Source organism: Zea mays, chromosome 2 (assembly GCF_902167145.1).
Source record: "Zea mays cultivar B73 chromosome 2, Zm-B73-REFERENCE-NAM-5.0, whole genome shotgun sequence".
Taxonomy (NCBI): domain Eukaryota; kingdom Viridiplantae; phylum Streptophyta; class Magnoliopsida; order Poales; family Poaceae; genus Zea; species Zea mays.
The window spans coordinates 111,778,091-111,802,937 of record NC_050097.1 but is presented as its reverse complement, the minus strand read 5'-3'; the positions used below and the strand labels follow the sequence as shown (position 1 = coordinate 111,802,937).

The window sequence follows — 24,847 nt, the reverse complement described above, 5'->3', positions numbered from 1 at the left end:
TGCAGCATCTTGCTCCTAACCCTGCGTGCTCCTCCTTTGAAGATTGGTGGGAAGGGGTTGCTGCATTTTCTGCTGGTCTGGTAAACACAGGGCTGCACAAGGGCTTGAACTCTTTGATCATTATTGGTGCTTGGGCCATCTGGAATCACCGCAATAGCTGTGTTTTTAATGGTGTGCAGCCTAGTCAAAGCATGGTCATCAATTGGGTCAAGGAGGAGGCTCATCTCTGGTATAGGGCTGGAGCCAGGGATTTATCTAACATCCTTATGCTCCAGTAATTTCAGTGGGTATTCTTTAATTTGAGTCTCCATGGTCACGGGAGTAGATGTCTTTTGTTGTTGTTGATGTTAATTCTCTCCTTCTCCCTATAGCCTAGTGTTTGTGGGTTCGTGTGGAGTTGTACGAGGTTTCCTTGCCTCACCCTTTCTTCTTAATATATTGATACGCAGCTCTCCTGCGTTTTCGAGAAAAAAAAGTTGCAAATTAGGTAATATTTGTAATCACTAGATATCCTGCCTTTGGCTCTAGGTTATTATATTTTAACCCGGTATTATATTAAGAGAGACCGAAACATGTTTCTGACCAAGAAAACCTCCGAACCCTGTCTCCCATCACTAGCGGGCCGTCACTGCCCACTCTGCAACGACCCATCCGAAGGGTGGCGCGCAGGATGTACCGGGAGCTGGCGGGGCGCAGCAAGCTGATTTTTTTAACAAGCCCGAAATTCGCCCCGAAGTGGATCGAACCTGGGACCTAGAGGTTCTACTCGGAAGCCTTAACCATTACGCTAGAGGCCCTTTTGCGTTTGCTGCTGTTATGATGGGTTTCAGTTGTATGCTTGGCTTTGTAAAGCTAGAAACAGGGTTAGTGTTAGCAGTCTTGACTGCGCCATGCAGGCAGTCCCTACAGGCTGGCGCCATCTCTGTCCCTATCAGCCACATAAGGACAGCCATCTGCTGATTGGTTCTGATTAGGACAGCTAGAGATATGTAGAGATATGAGGGGATCCTGATTGGTTATGTTTCTATAGCTAGAGACCCTGATTGGTTATGTTTCTATAGCTAGAGATGTGAGGAGATCATGATTGGTTCTGTTTCCATAAACCACACAGATCTCCTCCCTATATATATGTAACCTTTAACCCTCATATCATCAATCAATATTCAGCAGTTCATCTGCTTTCATGGTATCACGAGTCTAGGTTCATTTCTACTCACCTTCCGCTGTCTAGCGCGCTCACCCGACGCTGCTACGGCTGCTGCTCCTGCGCGCCGTCCATGGCTAGCCACCAGCCCCCTTCTCCCAGAGTCGACGACGCTGCTGCGGCAGAGGCTGCTCTGCGCGCGCAGCAGGAGAGGGCTGCTCGTCTTCAAACTCGCGAGCTCGCCCTTGCGCGTGCCCGCGATGCTGAACGCGAGGCGGCTGAGGCCACCAAGGAGCGCGACGCGGCCGCCGCCCGCATCCGCGACGCTCTCGCCCGGGCCGCCCAGGCCCGCGCCGCTGCTGATCCTTTGGACGAGGAGGTCAACAACGACGACGCCTCCACCATTCGTGACGACGCTCCTGACGCTCGCACGCGTGAAGCTCTTCTCCTTCATGAAGCCGTTGCGCTCATCAATCTGCACGCTCAGGCGGTTGCAGTTCAGAACATCAGGGCTATCATTCCCGTCCTCCTCGACGTGTCGTCCACCCTCTACACCCGGTGGCGCGACGCCTTCCTGCTCGCCGTCGGCAAGTACTCCCTGGAAGGCCACGTTCTCACCGACGACTACGCACCCTTCTCTCCAGATTGGGTGCGGATGGATTGCGTCGTCAAGTCTTGGATCGTCGGCACCATCACCACCGAGCTAGCCGACGCCGTTCTCATTCGCGACGTCTCCGCCCGCGCCGCGTGGCTCGCCATAGAATCCCAGTTCCTCGGGAACCGGGAGACTCGAGCTCTCTTCCTCGACGCGGAGTTTCGCAACTTCCGCCAAGGCGATCTCTCCATCACCGACTACTGTCGCAAGTTCAAAGGGATGGCCGATGCCCTTGGTGATCTTGGTGAGCCCGTTCCCGACCGCACTCTCGTCCTCAACGTCATCCGCGGCCTCAACGAACGTTTCAGCAGCATCGGTCTTCATCTTCGACGCGGGCGGCCTCTTCCTACCTTCTTGGAGGTACGAAACGATCTTCTCCTCGAGGAACTTACCTTGGCACATCACTCCTCGACATCGGCCACCGCTCTGCTCGCCTCCGGACCACCTAAGGCGTCGCCGAACAACTCCAAGCCGAAGCAGCAGCCGCACCAGCAGTCACGGGGCAAACGTGCTGGGAAGAAGGGCGGGCGTTCGCAGCCAAACGGCGCAGCTCCCGGTGGCTTCTTCTCCGGCCCCTCTGTTGGTGGACAGTGGCCGTCCCCTGTCCGTGGACAGTGGCCGTCCCCCCACAATCCGTGGTCCGGGTCCATCCACATGTGGCCCGGCCCGCGGGCTCCAGGCGCTCCTTCGACTCCTCGCCACGATGCTCAGCAGCAGCCACCCCCGCTGCCCCAGTCCCTACTCGCCGGTGCCCAGGGGCAGTGGTCTGGGATCCAGCAGCCACTTCCACCATGGCCTGGGAGCCAGCAACCGCCGCCATTGACTACCCAGCAGCAGTGGCAAGCTCCACCGCCTGGCTTCTACAGCTCGGGCGCTCCTCTCCCTTCCTGGGATCAGCAGGCGCTCCTCTCCGACTTCAGCACCATGACACTGCAGCCCCCTCAGCAACGTGAGTGGTACTTCGACTCGGGCGCCACCACTCACATGTCCTCTGATGCTGGTACTCTCTCCCAGTCCACTCCTACGCAGCTTCCTTGCTCTATTATTGTCGGCAATGGTCATTCCATTCCTGTTATTTCTGCTGGTCATGCTGCTCTTTCCAATTCCCTTCGTCTTAACAATGTTCTTGTTGCACCTAATCTCATTAAGAATCTTATTTCTGTGCGCCAGTTCACTTCTGACAATAATTGCTCAGTTGAGTTTGACCCTTTTGGCTGCTCTGTGAAGGATCTTCTCTCTCGGAAAGAGATCGTCCGCTGTGACAGCTCCGGTCCTCTCTACCCGCTGCGGCTTTCAGCATCCACCTTTCATGCTGCTGTTTCACCATCGCTCTGGCATCAACGTCTTGGGCATCCAGGTCGCGAAGTCATGTCCAAACTAGCACACATTTCGGGGATTTCTTGTAATAAGAATGCTACTACTGATACTTTGTGTCATGCATGTCAGTTAGGTCGTCATACTTGTCTTCCTTTTAGTGTGTCATCATCCCGTGCCACTAAAATTTTCCAGTTAATTCACTGTGACCTATGGACTTCTCCTGTGTTGAGTATTTCTGGTTTCAAATATTATCTGGTTATACTTGATGATTACTCACATTACCAATGGACTTTCCCCCTACGCCTTAAGTCTGACACATTTGCCACTCTTACTCATTTCTTCTCCTATGTGCATACTCAGTTTGGCGTCCCCATTCAAGGTGTTCAGTGCGATAACGGTCGTGAGTTTGACAACTCTAGTACCCGCGCTTTCTTCCTCACCAATGGTGTCCATCTCCGGATGTCATGCCCCTATACTTCGCCTCAGAACGGCAAAGCCGAACGCATCATTCGCACCATTAATGACGTTGTTCGCTCCCTTCTTTTTCAGGCCAGCATTCCCCCGTCTTACTGGGCTGAGGCACTCAACACCACTACTCGTCTTCTCAACATTTTGCCAACCAAGACACTTCGTTTTTCCACCCCTCACCAAGCCCTCTTCGGTACAGCTCCAGTCTATGATCATCTTCGTGTCTTTGGTTGCAAATGCTATCCTAACTTGTTAGCCACTTCCCCTCACAAACTTGCTCCTCGTTCTGTTTTGTGTGTCTTCCTTGGTTATTCTGATCATCACAAAGGATATCGATGCCTCGATATTCACTCCAACAAGATCATCATATCTCGGCACGTAGTCTTTGATGAGACTTCTTTTCCCTTTGTCGAACAGTCATCCACACCCACTGCCGAGGATTTCGAGTTTCTCTTAGATTCTCACCCTGCCGTGCCTGCTCCTATTGGATCAGCACGTTTCTGTCTCCTTCCTGCAGGTATAACAGACGCTCCCGCACAGCCACGTGCGGCCCCTGTAGCAGCAGTCAGCAGTCCGTGCTCCAACGACCAGCTGCTGCCCCTGCCTACCGCCGCACCTACACCTGATCCTGGCTCCGCCCGGACAAACGACGCTGCACCTGCAGTCGTTGCCGACCGCGCCCCGGATACCCAGCCGGGTCCCGGCCCTCGACGCTTCGACGGATTCGTCTACACTCGTCGTTCTGCGCCAGCTCCGACTGCTGATGCTACTCCTTCACCGCAGGCGCCCGCTGCAACAACGCCCGTTGCTGCACCCGCTGCACCGACGCCTGTTGCTGCTTCTTCGCCTTCAGCAGCCGCATCTCAGCTCCCACCCGGCGCTGTTCCTGTTCCCCCGGTCGTCAACCATCACCGCATGACTACTCGAGCAAAACTGGGGTTTCGACAGCCAGCTCTATTTCACGCAGCACAACTCTCACCTGTGCCACGAACCTATCGAGCTGCTCTTGCTGATCCTCACTGGCGCCAGGCCATGGAAGAGGAGTTCTCGGCTCTCTTGGGGAACAACACTTGGGATCTTGTTCCTCGTCCTCCGGCTGCCAATATTGTCTCCGGCAAGTGGGTTTTCAAGCACAAGTTCCATGCTGATGGTTCTCTTGAGAGGTACAAGGCTCGTTGGGTTCTTCGAGGCTTCTCACAGCGTCCTGGCATTGATTTTGACGAGACCTTCAGTCCGGTTGTGAAGCCTGCTACAGTGCGCACTGTGTTGACTCTTGCACTGTCTCGCAACTGGCCTGTTCATCAGCTCGACGTCAAGAATGCATTTCTTCATGGCACTCTGTCAGAAACAGTATATTGCTCCCAGCCTTCTGGTTTTACAGATTCAGCTCACCCCGACTTCGTCTGCCGGTTGAATCGTTCTTTATATGGTCTCAAACAGGCGCCCCGCGCCTGGTACAGCCGGTTTGCCTCGTTTCTGCTCTCACTTGGTTTTGTGGAGGCTAAATCTGACACATCTCTATTTGTCTACTGTCGCGGCACTGACTTGGTGTATCTCCTGCTCTATGTTGATGACATTGTGCTCACAGCCTCATCCACAGCCCTCCTACGGCGCATCATTGGAACTCTTCAGCAGGAGTTTTCCATGAAGGATCTCGGCGAGCTTCATCACTTTTTGGGGATGCAGGTTCAACGCACTCCGAGTGGCCTGTTCCTCTCTCAGCGGCAGTACATGGTTGACATTCTGACTCGCGCTGGCATGGCCGAATGCAAGCCTTGCTCCACTCCTGTCGATGTAAATCCCAAGCTCTCAGGCACAGATGGTACTCCAGTCACTGATCCTACGGATTTTCGCAGTTTGGCAGGGGCTCTCCAGTACCTGACTTTCACTCGACCAGATATTGCTTATGCTGTTCAGCAGGTCTGCCTTCATATGCATGATCCCCGCGAGCCCCACCTCGCTGCTCTGAAACGGATTCTTCGTTATGTTCGTGGCACTCTCCACCTCGGATTGTTACTTCGCCCCTCTGCGCAAACTGAGTTGGTGGTCTACTCTGATGCTGATTGGGCTGGTTGTCCAGATACACGCAGGTCTACCTCGGGCTACGCTGTGTTCCTAGGAGACAGTCTTATCTCCTGGTCTTCCAAGCGACAGAACACTGTCTCCCGCTCCAGTGCCGAGGCTGAATATCGTGCTGTCGCTAACGCTGTTGCCGAAGCTACCTGGTTGCGCCAGCTTCTTCTAGAGCTGCATGCTCCTCTGCAGCGCGCTGCATTGGTTTACTGTGACAACATCAGCACTGTCTACATGTCCTCTAATCCGGTTCAGCATCAGCGCACGAAGCACATTGAGATTGATCTTCACTTTGTCCGCGAGCGGGTTGCTCTTGGTACTATTCGTGTTCTTCACGTCCCTACCACTTCCCAGTACGCCGACATCTTCACCAAAGGCCTGCCATCTTCATTGTTCACTGAGTTCCGGTCCAGTCTGAACGTCCAGGCTTTCGACGCTCCGACTGCGGGGGTGTTAGCAGTCTTGACTGCGCCATGCAGGCAGTCCCTACAGGCTGGCGCCATCTCTGTCCCTATCAGCCACATAAGGACAGCCATCTGCTGATTGGTTCTGATTAGGACAGCTAGAGATATGTAGAGATATGAGGGGATCCTGATTGGTTATGTTTCTATAGCTAGAGACCCTGATTGGTTATGTTTCTATAGCTAGAGATGTGAGGAGATCATGATTGGTTCTGTTTCCATAAACCACACAGATCTCCTCCCTATATATATGTAACCTTTAACCCTCATATCATCAATCAATATTCAGCAGTTCATCTGCTTTCAGTTAGTTTAAAAAATAAACTATTGAAATCGTCAATGGTTTGTTTGGATGTAGATATCGCAATTCCAGCCAATACAGTGGGTATAGGTTCTGAATGGTGAGATACAGACAACCAAACAACATGATTCAATCCTGATTCCAATTCCCAATTGTAGACTTCATTATCTACATTCAAATTGGGTGATTGGAATTGCATCCCATTTCAATACCATGGTTGATTTGGTATTGAATCTAATTCAATTCTACGCCCTTCTATATCGACATCCAAACGGAGCCTTAATGTAATATGATCATACACAGTAACACAGCTCTACTATTTGTTTGAAAAAAACTTAAACTTGTTTCTACATATGGCTAAATGGTCGTTTTTTCCAATACCAATTGCAGATTGCTTCGTCTGGATAAGTAAACATGAGACCCCTCTTGCTAGGATGTTTGTATTTGTAAATATTGGGACACAAACCTAAAAGTAATATGAGTCTTAGCTAAACTCTTTCAGAGGAACATTGTACTATGGGCTAACCTGATTTGTTTTTTCAGCTTTCAGCACTTCCTATTTTGCTCATTGTGTATTTTTTGTTTTCTTAATATCCCTGTACTATATGTTGTAACCTTTTCATGCATTGACCAATAACTTAGCATTTGGAATGGGTTTCTCATTTTTGTATCATTATGTATTTATGTGTACTTCCAGGGAATACCATTTTTTCATGCTGGTGATGAGATACTACGATCTAAGTCGCTTGATCGAGATTCATATGACTCTGGTGATTGGTTTAACAAGTATTACTCTATCCTTTGGATCTTGATGCAAACACCAGTTACCAGCTAGCAACAACTGAATTGCTTTCAAGGATGATAGTTTTAAGTTAAACATTTACAATTGCTTGCTATTATCATAACTTCTCAATTTTTATCCTATATGAAAAACTGTTTCAAGTTGAACAAACGCTTCCCAATCATGTTAGAATGTAAACAGGGTAAATGTTCTGTTCTGTTGTTTGAAGGATTGATTTTACCTATGAAACAAACAATTGGGGTGTTGGGCTTCCACCAAGAGAAAAGAACGAAGGGAGCTGGCCTTTGTAAGTTTCAAATCCTTCTTCAGACTTCATAGGGAATTTAGTTATTTATTTATTTTTGAGTGATGCAGGATAACTGTGTGATTTAATTAATTGCACCTGAAGTGAACACTACTTCTTTCTTTGTTTATATCATATTGTTTCCCTTTTTCAGTAAAGCAGTTCAGTCATTTTATCACATAACATGAAAATTTTCAGGATGAAGCCAAGATTGGAGAACCCGTCGTTCAAACCTGCAAAACATGACATTATTGCTGCCTTAGACAAATTTATTGATATCCTCAAGATCAGATACTCATCACCTCTCTTTCGCCTAACTACAGCAAGTGATATTGTGGTACATGGATTCTTTGTGAACCTCACCAGACTGTTGTACTGCTATCATATAGATGAGTAGCTTTTCCTTGCTAGATGATAAACCACCTTTCTGCAACCTTTGATCTATGTATCAAGTAAAATTTACATATCCCATGGAGCTATACTTTGCAATGGGACACAAATGTATGCCAATTGCCAACTTACACCCTGCAGTTCGAAATCAATTATTGCCTGAAAATTAGAGTAAACAATAATCATCCTGTAACATTTGTTTTTTTCAGATCCACAGCATAGGTACAACAAATGAACTAGTAAAAACTAACTGCCGTGCCCTAAAAAAGGCTGCTGTGTCGACTTTATCTGTTTTTGGTGGTTCTGTCGCTAGCTGTAGTCATGAGTCCTGTTCATGTAATGTGTTTTGTGTCTTTAGTTTGTGTATTTGTTGTTTTGGATGGCATGTTTCCTGTTAATATAATGAGCTGTGTTCGAGGGGAAAAGAATTAGCATTTGTTCATTTGATATCTGGCTCTTTATCCCATACTGATTGTCATGAGCTGTCGTATTTCAGCAAAGGGTTCACTTTCACAACACAGGGCCCTCCTTGGTTCCAGGAGTTATTGTCATGAGCATCGAAGATGCACGAAATGATAGGCATGATATGGCCCAGATAGATGAAACGTAAGCAACATTGTTATATTTATATTCCAGCCTTGGGTATTGTGTATTCTATTATATTTACTGGAAATTGAGAAGTAGTTACAATATTTTAGTTATCTGCACTTCTATGTATCTGCTACGGAGGTCTTTTGATGATGTCTACAAAGGCTAAATGGGTACGTGTTTTTTGCAGATTCTCTTGTGTCGTTACAGTCTTCAATGTATGTCCGTACGAAGTGTCTATAGAAATCCCTGATCTTGCATCACTGCGGCTTCAGTTGCATCCAGTGCAGGTAACTAATCATACACATTTGTTTCAGTTGCATCAATCATACTCTCATCAACAATAAGAAGCTGTCACAGGCTCACAGCATTGTTCTGTTACCATTGTACTCCCAGTCCATCCAGTATTCAAATTTACTAGTGGTGTTGGGAAGTGAAATTTCCTGTTAAGTTGAATACAGAACAGTTGAGTCTAAGGATTTGCAGCTTTATTAGACTAGCTCCAACAAGGAGCTCTAAAGGGTCATGTACCCTAAATTTAGAGGACGAGGACGTCATCTACTCCCTCCAGCAACGTCCTCTAAACGGTCCTCTAAATTTAGAGAACGCTGCTGGATCCTCTATATGTAGAGTTTCTCTAAACGGTTCTCTATCTATTTGAATACTTTAAACAATCGGTTTAATAAAACTAAAATATGTACAATACATTTGAGAGTATGACAAATACGTATGTACAAAAATTAAAAAATTAAAAATGTCTTTAATATAGGTATTTACGTATAGAGGACGTGATTTAGAGGACGTTGTTGGAGAGAAAGTAGATATAGGAGATGAAATCTTTTAGAGAAGACTGTAAAGGACGGATATAGATGATGTATATAGAGGACGTTGCTAGAGACAGTCTTACACTTGGCTTCTCTGTTGTCTATGTAAAACTGTGAAAACCCTCGAGTGTTCGGTCTGCAAATTGTGTCCGATTTGCAAGGAGAAATGTAAATTTGTACTTTGGAGTATCAGTTTATTATTTTATATACTATCTTATCATTTATCCAAATTGATGCGTGAAGTGAGAAAAATGGAACTGAATCAGTAAAACTTTTGACTCTTTGAGGTAATAATGTCAATATCTAATGGCTCTTGTGAAAAATTTCAGGTGAATTCATCGGATGCGTTAGCCAGGCAGTCTGCGTACGACACCGCCACAGGTCGATTCACCGTGCCGAAAAGGACAGCAGCAGTGTTCGTGGAACCCAGGTGCTGATGGATGCCTTTCGCTAGCGAGCAAGTGCATTCGGCATCCAAGTCGAAGCAAACGAATGAAATAAGAGAAGGCCATCGAATAAAACGAAGTATATAAATAGATTGAATAAGACGTTGCCCAAGTTGCCAAGGCACGCTTTGCCATATGTATGCGTTGAAAAATAAATAAATAAATAAATAAATGATGTTATAGAGGTACAAAAGCATTGGAACATTTCTTTATAGAGGTGAACCACCCTATTTTCCAGTTTCCATGTGTGAATTGTGATTAGCATATGTATGGAATAATAATATAAATTAATTTTATGCATTTGTGTGTTGTGTCGTGGATGACAACATCAACATATTGCTTCTACTTGATCTCTCTATAATTTTTTTTGAAGAAATACCTAGTCTAGATGTAATATCGTAATTCCCTAGCTACTATATGATATCAGGGCGTTCATTAGTTCGCAGGGCAGAAGGTGACGTCATAGCTGGAAGGTCCGGAGCAGGTGAAGGTGCTGGTGGCGTCGTCGTAGGCGTAGCTGTAGGCCGACGGGCATGCGCTCTTGAACACCTGCGAGTAGTTGGTCGGGCCGCACATCGCCGGCGTGCCGTACTGCCCGGTGCAGCAGTAGCGCGCGCTGCCGTAGGCGATGCACGCGCTCTTGCACGCTACGACGCCGCCGCCGGACGATGCGACGACGCGGAGGTCCCCGGGGCACACGGCGTTTACGTCGCCCGCGCAAGCCGCGGGGCGGCAGTCGCCGCCGCCGCCCGAGGGCGCCACGCGCACCGGCACGTTGAAGCCGTCGACGAGGCTGACGTCGTAGAAGTCCGGCCTGCCGCTGCCCGGCGCGGCGAGCGTGACCTCGACGAGCGAGACCGGAGGCGCCGGCCCGCGGCCCTGGCACGCGACGTCGCCCGTGCCGCAGTCGGCCGTGGCGCAGGAGAAGCGCCCGGTGGCGGGGTCGGCCACGCAGCCCGTGCGCGCCCACAACGTGCCGGACCATGTCCCCGACGACGGCGCGTCCATGCTGGACGTGGCGGACGGCGCCAGGTAGAAGCCCGACCGCGCGAGCGGCGGCGAGCTGGCGCCGTGGAGCGCGCCCACCCACACCGCGTGCTTGCAGGCGTTGGTGAAGATGAACGACGCCGCTCCATCCACGCCTAGCGCTGAATCAGTTATGGAACAAAGAACTTGATGTGTATCCAATTTGCCACACAGACCACAAGTCCAGAACCGATGATGAATTAATCAGATTTCTCAGCAGAGACGCTGAACCAGTTTAAGATTAAAAAAATAGCACCAAACAGAGAAACACACAAACAACGTGGGAATGAAAAAGAATGCCACCGCACCCGTCAAGAGAAAAAGCTGAAGAATCAAGAGAATGGCCATTCTGTTCCTGCTAGCTCCATTGCCTTCGGCGGAGAGCTGAGGAAGAAGGTGAGCTACTGCCATGGCCATGGCGGCACGCACAAGAAACCTCGGTGGATCGATGTCGATCTCAGATCGACGCTGGTATCTGTCTGTACGTGTATTTATAGCAAGTAAAATCAAGAAGCTAGCTAGGCCCAGCATGTACGGTGGTTGTAGCTTTAGTAGATATTTAGATAGACCTTCACCCGGATAGAATAGAAGGAAGATGCGTGGATGAGAGAAAAAGGCAGGCAGGCAGAGGCAGCACATGAAGAAAACGTTTAAACCTTTTCGGCGAATTTATGTCGTTCCCTCACGCTTGGCGTGAGCTATCCATCATTCTCTTGTTCTTGCTATTGCTAGCCGTGCCGCGTGCAGCACTCAGCTGATTGCTACCTAGCTCTAGCTAGCTAGCTGTTGGCCTGTTGCAATCAGGGTTCACAGTTTCGGAAAGAAAAAAAAATGGGCATCCACCGAAATTGGAGAAATTTCGGAAATTTCAAACCAAATTCAAATAAATTTATTTTTTTAAAAAAAATAACAGAATTTCTCTGTAACTTATGTCTAATACATCTGACATCATAATTGCACATATATAAGATAGAAATGTGACTAAGTATCATAATTTACAACATCCATGACACATTGGTATCAAACCACAAACCATGTAGTGTCCACATTACAAAATATATACTAAATGTAGTCTCAAATATGATAAGTGCATATAGCATAGTTTATCAAAATAATAGCAGTCCAAAATAGTACACTTTCAAGCACATGTCATCAACAAAAGCACTTAAAAATCAATTCGTGGTTTCCAAAATAAGAATCCTTCTAGCATCGACGCTTCTTCTCCGGTGTCCTCTGCATCTTCTGCTTCTTCTCCGGCGTCCTCTGCATCTTCTCCGACGTCTACGCTTTCGTCGGAGGCCACCACAGGCAGATCCCACCGACCATTTTCCTGTCTTTGTGTTTGTTTTGATCGTAAAATTCTATCGGTAAGGTTGTATCCTCAGCACGCATGGTTCTATCAGACCGATATGAATAGTTGTATCATTTTCCTTCGATGCCTCAGCACGCACCGATATGAATAGTTGTATCATGACTGATAGGATTTCATGGCCCTGTTCAAATGATGTATCGTAAGCGATGCCTCAGCAGGGACGACACACCAATGTGAATGGTTGTATCATGACTCATGATGTCTAAGACCCCATACCTTTTTTAGGGTCGGTGTCTTGTGGCTTAGGGTGGTGATGATGTCCGAGGCATCACTCACAATACATTTTGTGGACAAGGCCAACAACAATAGGCATCGTTCACGATACAACTTGTGGACAGGGCCGACGAACCCAATCAGTCATGATACAGCCATTCACACGGAGAACAGTAGGCATCGCTCACGATACATATTGTGGACAGGGCAAACAAATCCTATCAGTCATGATACAACTTTTCATATCGGTGTGTCGTCAGTAGGCATCGCTCACGATACATCATTTTTGCCCAGATTCAACTGAAGACCAATGGATAAGTGTAATCGAGGAGGCGATCCTCGTTACGTACCTGTAGTCCGTGGTGGCTGTCACTCGCGATGCTGAGCTCAATCGGCGCCCAAAACATGTCCGGCTCTTCCAACGGCTGTCGATAAATCTGAATCACCTGCTGCTCCATCAGTGGTTGGGGAAAAAGCTCTAGGAAGAAACCATGGAGAAAATGAGAAACCAAAAGTTGCCAGGAGTAGCAACGCACCTTTGATGCCTCTGAAGCAGATGAGGCAACAAGCATGACCCCCGCGCGCTCCGCGATAGCGGGAATGGCGGAAGACTAAGGGGACACGGACAGGAGGAGAGCGAAGCTTTCGGACCCGACAGGGCAAGATAGGTAGGCGGGCGGCAGACGGTGTAAATATTCAATTTTCTAGTAAGGAATATTTGGCATCAGAAAATGGATTATTCTTCTAACTAACTGTAAATATTCCATCTTCTAGTTTGGAATTCCATTATGGAAAGGCTTATATGGTGCTTCTACCGCATGTTCGAAACCTTAGACCTCAGCTCCAGCACCGCCACCGTGGCAAAAATCAAGAAAGTGATCGAAGAGTTGGATGAGAAGTAGACGGAAACCTTTGACGCCTCTGGAGTAGGTGAGGCAACAAGCATGACCCCCGCGCGCTCCGCGATAGCGGGAATGGCAGAAGACTAAGGGGACACGGACAGGAGGAGACCGAAGCTTTCGCACCAAGCAGAGCAAAATAGGTAGGCGGTTGGCACATGGTGTAAATATTCAATTTTCTAGCGAGGAATATTTGGCGTCATAAAATAGAATATTCTTCTAACTAACTTGGTCGGGAGGGTCCAGGCACCATTGTAATAGGTGCTTGGAGGGGAGGGTCCAGGCACCACTCCAATAGGTGCCTGGACCATCACCTCCACGCACCTATTGCACTGGTGCCTGGACCCTTCGGACCAAGCACCTACTCGACTGGTGCGTGGACCCTCACGACCAAGCACCCATTGGATTGGTGTCTGGACCCTCCCGACCAAGCACCTATTGGATTGGTGCCTGGACCCTCCCTTCCAAGCACCTATTGGAGTGGTGCCTAGACCCTCGCGACCAAGCGCCTATTTCACTGGTGCCTAGACCCTAACGTTCAACCCCCTATTGGATTGGTGCGTGGACACTCCCGACCAAGGACCTATTCGACTGGTGCTTGGGCCCTCCCGACCAAGCACCTATTGGACCGATGCTTGGACCCTCCCCTCCCAACACCTTCGGTTGGGGCCTATACTAATACCTATACTAATAGCTCCTGGACCATCCACTCGGGCCGCTTCTCGCCCCGCCTGCTGTGACCCCCTATCGGACCCCACTGCTCGCCCCCTCCCCGCATTACAAATATGTAGAACCATGTCTTGTTCTTTGTTGTTGTAATACCCCGTGGTTGTGATTATTTTATCTCCATTTTCCGTCTCATTATTTATGTCAACAATTTCAAGGGCTTATGCTTCTACTGGATGTCCGAGACCCTAGACCTAACTGAGTTTAGTCTAGTTCAATTACCCAAAGTAAGAATAGAAAAGAATTCCTCCACAGAGCATTATTACAAAGCATTTTATGAAGAAAAAAGAAAAAAGGCAAAGTGAAATGCACTACGTTCACACGTGCATTGTATGACTTGGAATAGCAGTATTCAGCTGGAGTTTAGAAATCACAAGTCACAATATTTCAACATACCAAAAGCAGAATATCTAGGTATCATCAGCTAAACATCACTGGTTCTAAGGCCATTTCAAACGGGGCCAGCCAAACTCAACACCAGGCCAAACAGCAAGGCCAAAACAACAACAATGAAGCATGAACAATTCCATACACTTTCCATGCACTAATCTTCCTTGGCATTGCTTGCTGAATGGCATCCGCATCCCTCTCCAGAAGAGAACATCACTGCATCGGGCAGCATACTAGTACGTAGTTCATAGTTACATCCATAGAACATTGCCACAAAGAAAATAAATGCCAAGTAGCTTGTTTGAGAAACCACATCGCTCTAGGGTAAACCTTTCAGAAAGCAATAACAGGTTGTTCAGAAAGCAATATACAGTCATCATTACTTTCAAAAGGTAGACAGAAAGAAACCAAGGCTGAATGCAGTCTCCATGACATGTATTTGCTTTTAGCTGGCCCCTTAGATATCAAGGTCAGACTAGACTAGCAAAAAAACACAAGAACAAGATAAATAACTGACATGACTACAGAAGACCTAAACAAACTGGCTTACCTTTAAGGAAGAGGGATCAGATTCTAATTTCCAGGTTACTGCCAGGAAACTGACCCATCAGATTCTAATTTCCAGGTTCCTTCCAGGAAACTGATCCTTTCCTCAAGGGATTCCAGACGGGAGAACGTACTCAGATTTTGATAGTCTTTAAGTAACTTATTGGCTATACAAAATTTTAAAGTACCACCTAAGATGTCATGGTCTTTAAGAAATTGCATTGCATCCTCGTGGGTCATGCCATTTTGTAATGACTGAGCCACATGAACTTTCGAGCTCTTCTGCCGAACATGGCTGGAAGAGGTCTCGTCAATGTTGCGCTTCCCAGTACTTGCACTACTTAAGTTCCCACATCTAATATTGGCACAATACGCAGCTACTGATGGTGACTTATGCTCATCACACGTTACAAATATATGTGTGAGCTGATCCAAATATTGCAACATACATTCGTATTTACCCGATTCAAGTTCTTTTTTTATCTGCAACGGAAAGCGTCAGTTAGTGTTAAGCGTCAGTTAGTGTTAAGTTCTATAAACAGAGAAAGACTGAAATGTTCAGGTGAGGTACCTCTTCAAGTGAGAGCTTTATCGGGCCTGCGCCACTTGACAACTGTCGCGTAAGCTTGTTGTACCGTCCCCAATAGAGTAGCAATGCACCTTTGATGCCGTCGGTCGTGGGCTACCACGACATATAACTAGCACGTCCAGGTTTACGTAATAGCACATCCAGAGTAAAATTGTGCTTTCCTCTCTTTCATTCTGGGAAATATAACTCTCATTTGGTTTCATTCTCTAGCTATTCCATCAAATATTTTTGTAGCTTGTTCACAGTTGAATAACATTTTGGTTCAATGTGCTATTACGTAAACCTGGATGTGCTATTACGTAAACCTGGACGTGCTAGTTATATGTCGTGGCAGCCCACGACCGACGGCCCATCTGCTATTCCTAGATGCACGATGTGCTATATTTAATTCCTCCTACTGCCATGTACGCGGTGTGACAACTACGTTAAGAGCGGATCCAGGTAAACCCTTCTCCAAAATGGCCTCTAGACCGCGATGAACAGCTTTAGGTGGGTTCTAAACACAGGTGACGGGGGTTTTGCTACCTATAAGTCAAAAACCATTTCGGTTGGTGTTTGAGTCTATCATACAAGCACCACGTCGTTTGGTGTTTGTAGCCTTCACGTCCGAATAGCCAACTACATGAGTTGAGCCCCTCACGTAGCTTAGCGTATCGGAAGGGTTTTGGGTTCAGGGTATTGGTTTAGGGGTTTTTTTAGGTTTAGTGTTTTTAGGGTGTATGGGTTATAAGAATATTCCGTAATAAAATGTCAAATATTTCTGAAATGAAACATGGAATATTTACAATTTGTTATAAGAACATTCCATATTATAACTTTAAACATTCCTGTCTGAAAGATGGAATATTTACACTCCTTTATAAGAATATTCCGTAAAAGATCAAATATTCCTGACTAGAACATGGAATATTTACACTTTGCTATAGAAATATTCCATATTAAAAAAATCAAATATTCCTGTCTTGAACATGCACTATTTATAATTTTTTATAAGAATATTCCGTAATCGAAAGCCACATGGGAGTGCAGAATTAACTGAAGGGTTACAGTGTATTAACCGAGTGAGCAATTAACCGAGGATATATTATAAATTAACTGAGCGCTCCGTTAACTGATCCATTACAAGGAATTAACTGAGTTATCCATTAACTGAGACAATATAGAGGATTAACTGAGTTATCCATTAACAGAAAGGTTACAGCATATTAACTGAGTTATCCATTAACTGATATAAAATATAAGATTAACTGAGTTCCCCATTAACTGAGACAATATAGAGTAACTGAGTTACCTATTAACTGAAGGGTTACAGCATCTCTTGAGGAAGTCCTAGACCTCAGCGCCGCCCAGCTCAGGCTCCTAGACCTCAGCGCTGGCACCGCCACCGTGGCAAAAATCAAGAAAGTGATCGAAAGTAGCAACATAACGTCTAAAGTGACTAGCACAATGTCTTAAGTTCACAACATTGATACATGAGTAATTAAAACAGCAACACAGTGTCTAAAGTTTAGAACACCAAACATTCGGCATGACAAGCACAATGTCCTAAGTTCACAAGATCTAGAATTAGTAGAAAGTAGATAAGCGACTGCAGCTCTAAACTACAGACAGAACCGGCAGCGCCATCAGGTTTAGTCTTCATGGCCCGCATGGTCAGCAGGCTCAGCCTGAGCAGCAGCCTCGCAGCTTGAGCAGCTGCCTCAGCAGCAGCCCACATGTTATGCCATCTTTTCCTGTCACCTCGACTCAGGCTCACAAGATCAGCATCCTATAAGATGAGAAACACAGTGTTAATATCAAGGAAAATTATATAATCCATAAATAGTGTATTATCCAAACAGCCTTTACTACTTACTAGCAAGTCATTGAGGTATTTTCTCCTACTGGAATAGGTCGGCTTAGCTATAAAAGTCATCCGAACAACACGGTCCTCCAGTGCATGTCCATAAAAAAAGAGATACGTGTTTGGACAACGACGTCGAACCAAATACGCCAGCGCAGACGCATCGTCGTCAGTGGGTTGTTCATGAACAAGCTCTCTCTCCACTGAAGCTGACACCCTTGACATACTCTACAAATCAAAACCAGAGTCAATATTAGAGGCAGCGCATACAAGTTGTATTAGAGAGTATATGTTTTCTATACCAGAGTATCGTTTCCTTTTATATTTATTAGCAGGATAAACAGTAAAGCAGAAAAAAAACAGTAACTTCTTGGAAGACTCATTTTTCCAAACTGTGAAAAAAGGAACAAACCTTGTGCTTCTCCGACTGCTGATCGATGTCAATGGACCGAGATAAGTTCACACCCTTTGGCTCAATCTGGATGGGAAGGTGCTTACGGTCAATATCCAAACAAATCACTAATGCAGAATTTGAATTTAGGGATATGAGCATGCATCCCCTCCTAAATATCCAATGCAGACTATGATAGAGTAGTTCAGGACAGAGAAGTAAAATGCTCACTCTAACTCCAGCCGAAGATTTCTCCAACTGCTGATTCGTGGGAACAGAACTACAGGATGAGCACGCGTGCTCTTGTTCCAGCTGCAGCAATGAAAAGGGGCTAATGAAAAGAAGAAAAAAAACAGTAGGCAAGAATCTAAATCTAAGGATCCAAACTAATCCAATCACTACTCATAATGACTGAAAAATTGCTCCAGTTGCAGCAATGAAAAGGGGCTAATGAAAAGAAGAAAAAAACAGCAGGGGTCTGAATCTAAGGATCCAAACTAATTCAGTCACTACTCATAACGACTGAAAAATTGCTCCAGCTGCAGCAATGAAAAGGGGCTAATGAAAATAAGAAGAAAAAACAGCAGGGAAGAATCTGAATCTAATCAGGAAAAACAGTAAAGCAGAAAAAACAGTAACTTCTTGGAAAACTCGTTTTTCCAAACTGTGAAAAAAAAGGAACAAGCCTTGTGCTTCTCCGACTGCTGATCGATGTCAATGAACCGAGATTAGTTCACACCCTTTGGCTCGATCTGGATGAGAAGGTGCTTACGGTCAATATCCAAACAAATCACTAATGCAGAATTTGAATCTAGAGATATGAGCATGCATCCCCTTCTAAATATCCAAGTGCAACCTATGATAGAGCAGTTCAGGACAGAGAAGTAAAATGCCCACTCTAACTCCAGCCGAAGATTTCTCCAACTGCTGATTCGTGGGAACAGAACTACATGATGAGCACGCTTGTTCCAGCTGCAGCAATGAAAAGGGACTAATGAAAAGAAGAAAAAAACAGTAGGCAAGAATCTGAATCTAAGGATCCAAACTAATCCAGTCACTACTTATACCGATTGAAAAGAATAGCCTCGGAATACTTGAGCGGCCGCCTGGCTTTCAATCTCCTTGGCAGTGGCTTCCGCTGCGGTAACTTCCGAGATCGAGTTTTCATTTGCGAATATGTATACGTATATTATATTAAGGATCAATTGTGATTTGACACACATCGGGCGCCGCGACTCAGATGAGAGAAGCTGAGCGAAGGGAGGTAGATGGAGCAACATTTATTGATCGGATTTGGTGTACAGGTTGAAGAGCTCGTGCCGGCGAGTGGGCCCGCAAGTCAGTGAGGGAGAAAAACGTCCCTCACAAGGAAGGGAAAGCTGGCACAGCAGCAGGAGACTGAGAAGTCGATGGAGTGAGCGTACCCGTGAACCGTGAAGCAGCGAGGAATCACTGACATCGGCAAAGGCGTCCGTTCCATCCAGTCCTATCCTCGAGCCGGACGCCGCCCTGGATCCGGGCGGCGCGGCATCCGGCGTCCGAGTACAAATAGTGGACGGCGTCCAAGTTCCGACCCAAGTCAAACTAGGGCCAGCGGCAGGCCAGATCCGTGCGACCCTCGCCTTCTCGGAGAAGCTTCACACCTCTCCTTGCTTTGATAAACAAGTCATAGTGGACTTGGGTCGGAACTTGGGTCGCCGTCCACTATTTGTACTCGGACGCCGGATGTCGCGCCGCCCGGATACAGGGCGGCGTCCGGCTCGGGGACAGGACAGGACGGGACGGACGCCTTTGCCGATGTCAGTGATTCCTCGCTGCTTCACGATTCACCGGTACGCTCACTCCATCGACTTCTCAGTCTCCTGCTGCTGTGCCAGCTTTCCCTTCCTTGTGAGGGACGTTTTTCTCCCTCACTGACTCGCGGGCCCACTCGCCGGCACGAGCTCTTCAACCTGTTCGCCAAATCCGATCAATAAATGTTGCTCCATCTACCTCCCTTCGCTCAGCTTCTCTCATCTGAGTCACGGCGCCCGATGTGTGTCAAATCACAATTGATCCTTAATATAATATACGTATACATATTCGCAAATGAAAACTCGGTCTCGAAAGTTACCGCAGCGGAAGCCACTGCCAAGGAGATTGAAAGTCAGGCGGCCGCTCAAGTATTCCGAGGTTATTCTTTTCAATCGTTATGAGTAGTGACTGGATTAGTTTGGATCCTTAGATTTAGATTCTTGCCTACTGTTTTTTGTTCTTTTCATTAGTCCCTTTTCATTGCTGCAGCTGGAACAAGCGTGCTCATCCTGTAGTTCTGTTCCCACGAATCAGCAGTTAGAGAAATCTTCGGCTGGAGTTAGAGTGGACATTTTACTTCTCTGTCCTGAACTGCTCTATCATAGGCTGCACTTGGATATTTAGAAGGGGATGCATGCTCATATCCCTAGATTCAAATTCTGCATTAGTGATTTGTTTGGATATTGACCGTAAGCACCTTCTCATCCAGATTGAGCCAAAGGGTGTGAACTCATCTCGGTTCATTGACATCGATCAGCAGTCGGAGAAGCACGAGGCTTGTTCCTTTTTTTCACAGTTTGGAAAAACGAGTTTTCCAAGAAGTTACTGTTTTTTCTGCTATACTGTTTTTCCTGCTTATTTTCAGATTCTTCCCTGCTGTTTTTTCTTCTTCTTTTCATTAGCCCCTTTTCATTGCTGCAGCTGGAGCAATTTTTCAGTCGTTATGAGTAGTGACTGAATTAGTTTGGATCCTTAAATTCAGACCCCTGCTATTTTTTCTTCTTCTTTTCATTAGCCCCTTTTCATTGCTGCAGCTGGAGCAATTTTTCAGTCGTTATGAGTAGTGACTGGATTAGTTTGGATCCTTAGATTTAGATTCTTGTCTACTGTTTTTTTCTTCTTTTCATTAGCCCCTTTTCATTGATGCAGCTGGAACAAGAGCACGCGTGCTCATCCTGTAGTTCTATTCCCACGAATCAGCAGTTGGAGAAATCTTCGGCTGGAGTTAGAGTGAGCATTTTACTTCTGTGTCCTGAACTGCTCTATCATAGTCTGCACTTGGATATTTAGGAGGGGGTGCATGCTCATATCCCTAGATTCAAATTCTGCATTAGTGATTTGTTTGGATATTGACCGTAAGCACCTTCTCATCCAGATTGAGCCAAAGGGTGTGAACTCATCTCGGTCCATTGACATCGATCAGCAATCGGAGAAGCACAAGGTTTGTTCTTTTTTTCACAGTTTGGAAAAATGAGTTTTCCAAGAAGTTACTGTTTTTCTTTCTGCTTTACTGTTTATTCTGCTAATAAATATAAAAGGAAACGATACTCTGGTATAGAAAACATATACTCTCTAATACAACTTGTATGCGCTGCCTCTAATATTGACTCTGGTTTTGATTTGTAGAGTATGTCAAGAGTGTCAGCTTCAGTGGAGAGAGAGCTTGTTCATGAACAACCCACTGACGACGATGCGTCTGCGCTGGCGTATTTGGTTCGACGTCGGTGTCCAAACACGTATCTCTTTTTTTATGGACATGCACTGGAGGACCGTGTTGTTCGGATGACTTTTATAGCTAAGCCGACCTATTCCAGTAGGAGAAAATACCTCAATGACTTGCTAGTAAGTAGTAAAGGCTGTTTGGATAATACACTATTTATGGATTATATAATTTTCCTTGATATTAACACTGTGTTTCTCATCTTATAGGATGCTGATCTTGTGAGCCTGAGTCGAGGTGACAGGAAAAGATGGCATAACATGCGGGCTGCTGCTGAGGCTGCTGCTGAGGCAGCTGCTCAGGCTGCGAGGCTGCTGCTCAGGCTGAGCCTGCTGACCATGCAGGCCATGAAGACTAAACCTGATGGTGCTGCCGGTTCTGTCTGTAGTTTAGAGCTGCAGTCGCTTATCTACTTTCTACTAATTCTAGATCTTGTGAACTTAGGACATTGTGCTTATCATGCCGAATGTTTGGTGTTCTAAACTTTAGACATTGTGTTGCTGTTTTAATTACTCATGTATCAATGTTGTGAACTTAAGACATTGTGCTAGTCACTTTAGACGTTATGTTGCTACTTTCGATCACTTTCTTGATTTTTGCCACGGTGGCGGTGCCGGCGCTGAGGTCTAGGAGCCTGAGCTGGGCGGCGCTGAGGTCTAGGACTTCCTCAAGAGATGTTGTAACCCTTCAGTTAATAGGTAACTCAGTTAATACTCTATATTGTCTCAGTTAATGGGGAACTCAGTTAATCTTATATTTTGTATCAGTTAATGGATAACTCAGTTAATATGTTGTAACCTTTCCGTTAATGGATAACTCAGTTAATCCTCTATATTGTCTCAGTTAATGGATAACTCAGTTAATTCCTTGTAATGGATCAGTTAACGGAGCGCTCAGTTAATTTACAATATACCCTCAGTTAATTGCTCACTCGGTTAATACACTGTAACCCTTCAGTTAATTCTGCACTCCCTTGTGACTTTCGATTACGGAATATTCTTATAGAAAAATTATAGATAGTGCATGTTGGAGACAGGAATATTTGATTTTTTTAATATGGAATATTTCTATAGCAAAGTGTAAATATTCCATGTTCTAGTCAGGAATATTTGACCTTCTTTTACGAAATATTCTTATAAAGGAGTGTAAATATTCCATCTTCCAGACAGGAATGTTTAAAGTTATAATATGGAATGTTCTTATAAAAATTGTAAATATTCCATATTTCATTTCAGAAATATTTGACATTTTATTACGGAATATTCTTATAACCCATACACCCTAAAAAACCCTAAACCTAAAAAACCCTAAACCCATACCCTGAACCCAAAACCCTTCCGATACAAACACCAAACGACGTGGTGCTTGTATGATAGACTCAAACACCAACCGAAATGGTTTTTGACTTATAGGTAGCAAAACCCCCGTCACCTGTGTTTAGAACCCACCTAAAGAGGTTCATCGCGGTCTAGAGGCCATTTTGGAGAAGGGTTTACCTGGATCCGCTCTTAACGTAGTTGTCACACCGCGTACATGGCAGTAGGAGGAATTAAATATAGCACATCGTGCATCTAGGAATAACAGATGGGTCGTCGATCGTGGGCTGCCACGACATATAACTAGCACGTCCAGGTTTACGTAATAGCACATCCAGAGTAAAATTGTGCTTTCCTCTCTTTCATTCTGAAAAATGTAACTCTCATTTGGTTTCATTCTCTAGCTATTCCATCAAATATTTTGTATATATGGAGTGTTTTTACTGCCATAGCACAAGCTGGACATATGGACACCAAAGTTCATGAGCTTACCTTTCATAGATCATAGACACTCTTATGTATTGGCTTCCTTTTTCTAATTGATCTCAGACGAATATGGATCAATTGTGGAAGACTGGGCGCAGCCCTAGCAGGAGCAGACGCACTGGCACCAAGGTCTACTACCACTACCTCCGCCTACAATAAAACAAATAATTATAAAACAATGTAAATAAACTTGCATGCTAACAAATAATTATAACAATTGGTACTAATTGAAATCATCATGACCTTCAGTGTAATCTGATTTGTTCTTGCCGACATCACCACCCGATTTATCTTCCAACCAATCAACCCCGTCTGAGTTGTTTCCTAACACATGACCACCACATATGAAACAAACCAGGTTTCAAACAAAATATTAGCATGGACATAAAATGGATCACAATAAGATCTCACAATTACCTTCATTATGAGAACAAATATCCCATGGCTTATCATACGCTGAGACGCTGGAGCCACTGGACGCCTCGACGTGATGTGGCTGAGACGCTGAGGGCGATATGGCTGGACCGCTGGAGCGCGCGGCCTGGAACTCGACGCCTGGACGGCGCGCGGCCTGGAGCGCGTGGCGTGTCTGGACGCTGGAGCGCGCGGCCTAGGGAGCTGGACGCCTGGACAGCGCACGGCCTGGAGCGCGAGGCGTGGCGCGGCCTGGAGCTCGACGCCTAGACGGCGCGCGGCGTGGCGCGACCTGGAGCTCGACACCTGGATGACGTGCGGCCTGGAGCGCGCGGCTTGGGAGCTAGAGCGCGCTTGCCTGGACGGTGATGAGCTCGCGCCTGTGACGGAGATCTACTCGACGGCCACGCAGGACTGATGGAGCCGCGTAGAGGCGAGGCACAACGCCGGCAGCGTGCGGAGGCGCCGCCCGGCCGCCGCTAGATGGGAGGGAGTGAGGAGAGGATGTGAGGATTTAGGGTTTGTTGTCCCGTGGGATTGGAGTAGAGATGGCAATGGGTACCCACGACCCGATACCCGATGGTATTTACTCCGTTAGGATATATATGTGGGCTAAATATTCTACCCGTGGGTCTGTTATTGAGCAAAAATCTTCACCCAATGGGTAAACGGGTATTAGAACGTTTCGCCTTCACCCATACCCATTAACCCATGGGTATAAAATACCCAATATAAACTTAGCCCAAGCATGAACTTGGACTTTAGTCATCCATCTTTTTTACTTTTTAACAACCTTTTAGACTATAATGTCATAAAAGGCTTAACGACAATTTAATGACCATGTAATGTGCTATGTAGTACTATCCTAGTGTTACTACTTTATCCAATTATCTTTGGTGTGTTGAATGGATGGTTAAATGATGCTAGAAAATTTTGTAATGGTATTTATATGGATATACTTGACATCTGTATAGTATAATATGTTGATAAATGTTTAATTTTTGTGGGTACGGGTGACCCGATGGGTGACCCATACCCACATGGGTATGGGTATGGGGGTAAATCCATACCCACCAGTATATATGGGTGACCCGGTGGGATTATTTTTGTGTCGTGGGTATGGGTATGGTGTAGTAATACCCGGTGGGTATTTACCCATTGCCATCTCTAGATTGGAGTGGGCTGTTTTGCAGCCCGTTTTGGCGCGGAGCTCAAATTCACACGGACTTTTTTTTGGCCGAATTGATTTTTTTTTTGCCTCCACCGAAATTTCGGAAATTTCGTTCCAAAATTGCGAACCCTGGTTGCAATAGCATTATAGCAGAAAAGCCCCGACGATGAGGATGTGTAATCCGCGTCACGTACACGTA

At 46.1% G+C, this 24,847-nt stretch overlaps 3 protein-coding genes and 1 non-coding gene across 10 annotated transcripts in view; 2 read left to right on the top strand and 2 right to left on the bottom strand.

Annotated features, from left to right (window-relative positions):
- LOC541711 (pullulanase-type starch debranching enzyme 1) overlaps nucleotides 1-10,084 on the top strand; it is a 52,541-nt gene extending 42,457 nt beyond the window's left edge. For 2 of the 3 annotated variants that reach the window (XM_008670390.4, XM_020547999.3), the window contains 6 exons: nucleotides 7,117-7,205; nucleotides 7,430-7,507; nucleotides 7,703-7,841; nucleotides 8,391-8,500; nucleotides 8,673-8,772; nucleotides 9,636-10,084. In XM_008670390.4, coding sequence (XP_008668612.1) covers nucleotides 7,117-7,205; nucleotides 7,430-7,507; nucleotides 7,703-7,841; nucleotides 8,391-8,500; nucleotides 8,673-8,772; nucleotides 9,636-9,743 — 624 coding nt within the window. In that variant the 3' untranslated portion in view covers nucleotides 9,744-10,084. The remainder of the gene's footprint in view (nucleotides 1-7,116; nucleotides 7,206-7,429; nucleotides 7,508-7,702; nucleotides 7,842-8,390; nucleotides 8,501-8,672; nucleotides 8,773-9,635) is intronic. The other variant, NM_001111450.2, reaches the window with a different exon arrangement.
- LOC100283370 (uncharacterized) lies at nucleotides 9,945-11,229 on the bottom strand. Of its 2 annotated transcripts, none has more exons than NM_001156271.3 (2): nucleotides 11,087-11,225; nucleotides 9,945-10,924 (listed from the first exon to the last, which is right to left on the bottom strand). In NM_001156271.3, exons 1-2 carry the CDS (start codon nucleotides 11,193-11,195, stop codon nucleotides 10,188-10,190), a joined length of 846 nt encoding a protein of 281 aa, NP_001149743.2. In that variant the 5' UTR covers nucleotides 11,196-11,225; the 3' UTR covers nucleotides 9,945-10,187. The 2 variants fall into 2 exon arrangements, with proteins under 2 accessions (NP_001149743.2, NP_001352367.1); NM_001365438.1 differs by having other exon boundaries at nucleotides 9,964-10,900; nucleotides 11,087-11,229.
- A 3,058-nt stretch (nucleotides 11,230-14,287) lies between these two features.
- Nucleotides 14,288-23,976, bottom strand: LOC103648855 (uncharacterized). Of its 4 annotated transcripts, none has more exons than XR_004856300.1 (6): nucleotides 23,481-23,617; nucleotides 23,307-23,387; nucleotides 23,070-23,213; nucleotides 17,369-17,584; nucleotides 15,496-17,281; nucleotides 14,288-15,407 (listed from the first exon to the last, which is right to left on the bottom strand). It is a non-coding gene; the product is annotated as an uncharacterized protein (transcript). The 4 variants fall into 4 exon arrangements; XR_004856301.1 differs by having other exon boundaries at nucleotides 14,288-14,708; XR_004856302.1 differs by lacking the exon at nucleotides 17,369-17,584.
- On the top strand, nucleotides 20,690-21,910 carry LOC118476343 (uncharacterized). Its single transcript, XM_035965331.1, has 2 exons — nucleotides 20,690-21,383; nucleotides 21,471-21,910. The coding sequence occupies exons 1-2, from the start codon at nucleotides 21,171-21,173 to the stop codon at nucleotides 21,741-21,743; spliced, it is 486 nt and encodes a 161-aa protein (XP_035821224.1). The 5' UTR covers nucleotides 20,690-21,170; the 3' UTR covers nucleotides 21,744-21,910.
- Nucleotides 23,977-24,847: the final 871 nt, after the last annotated feature.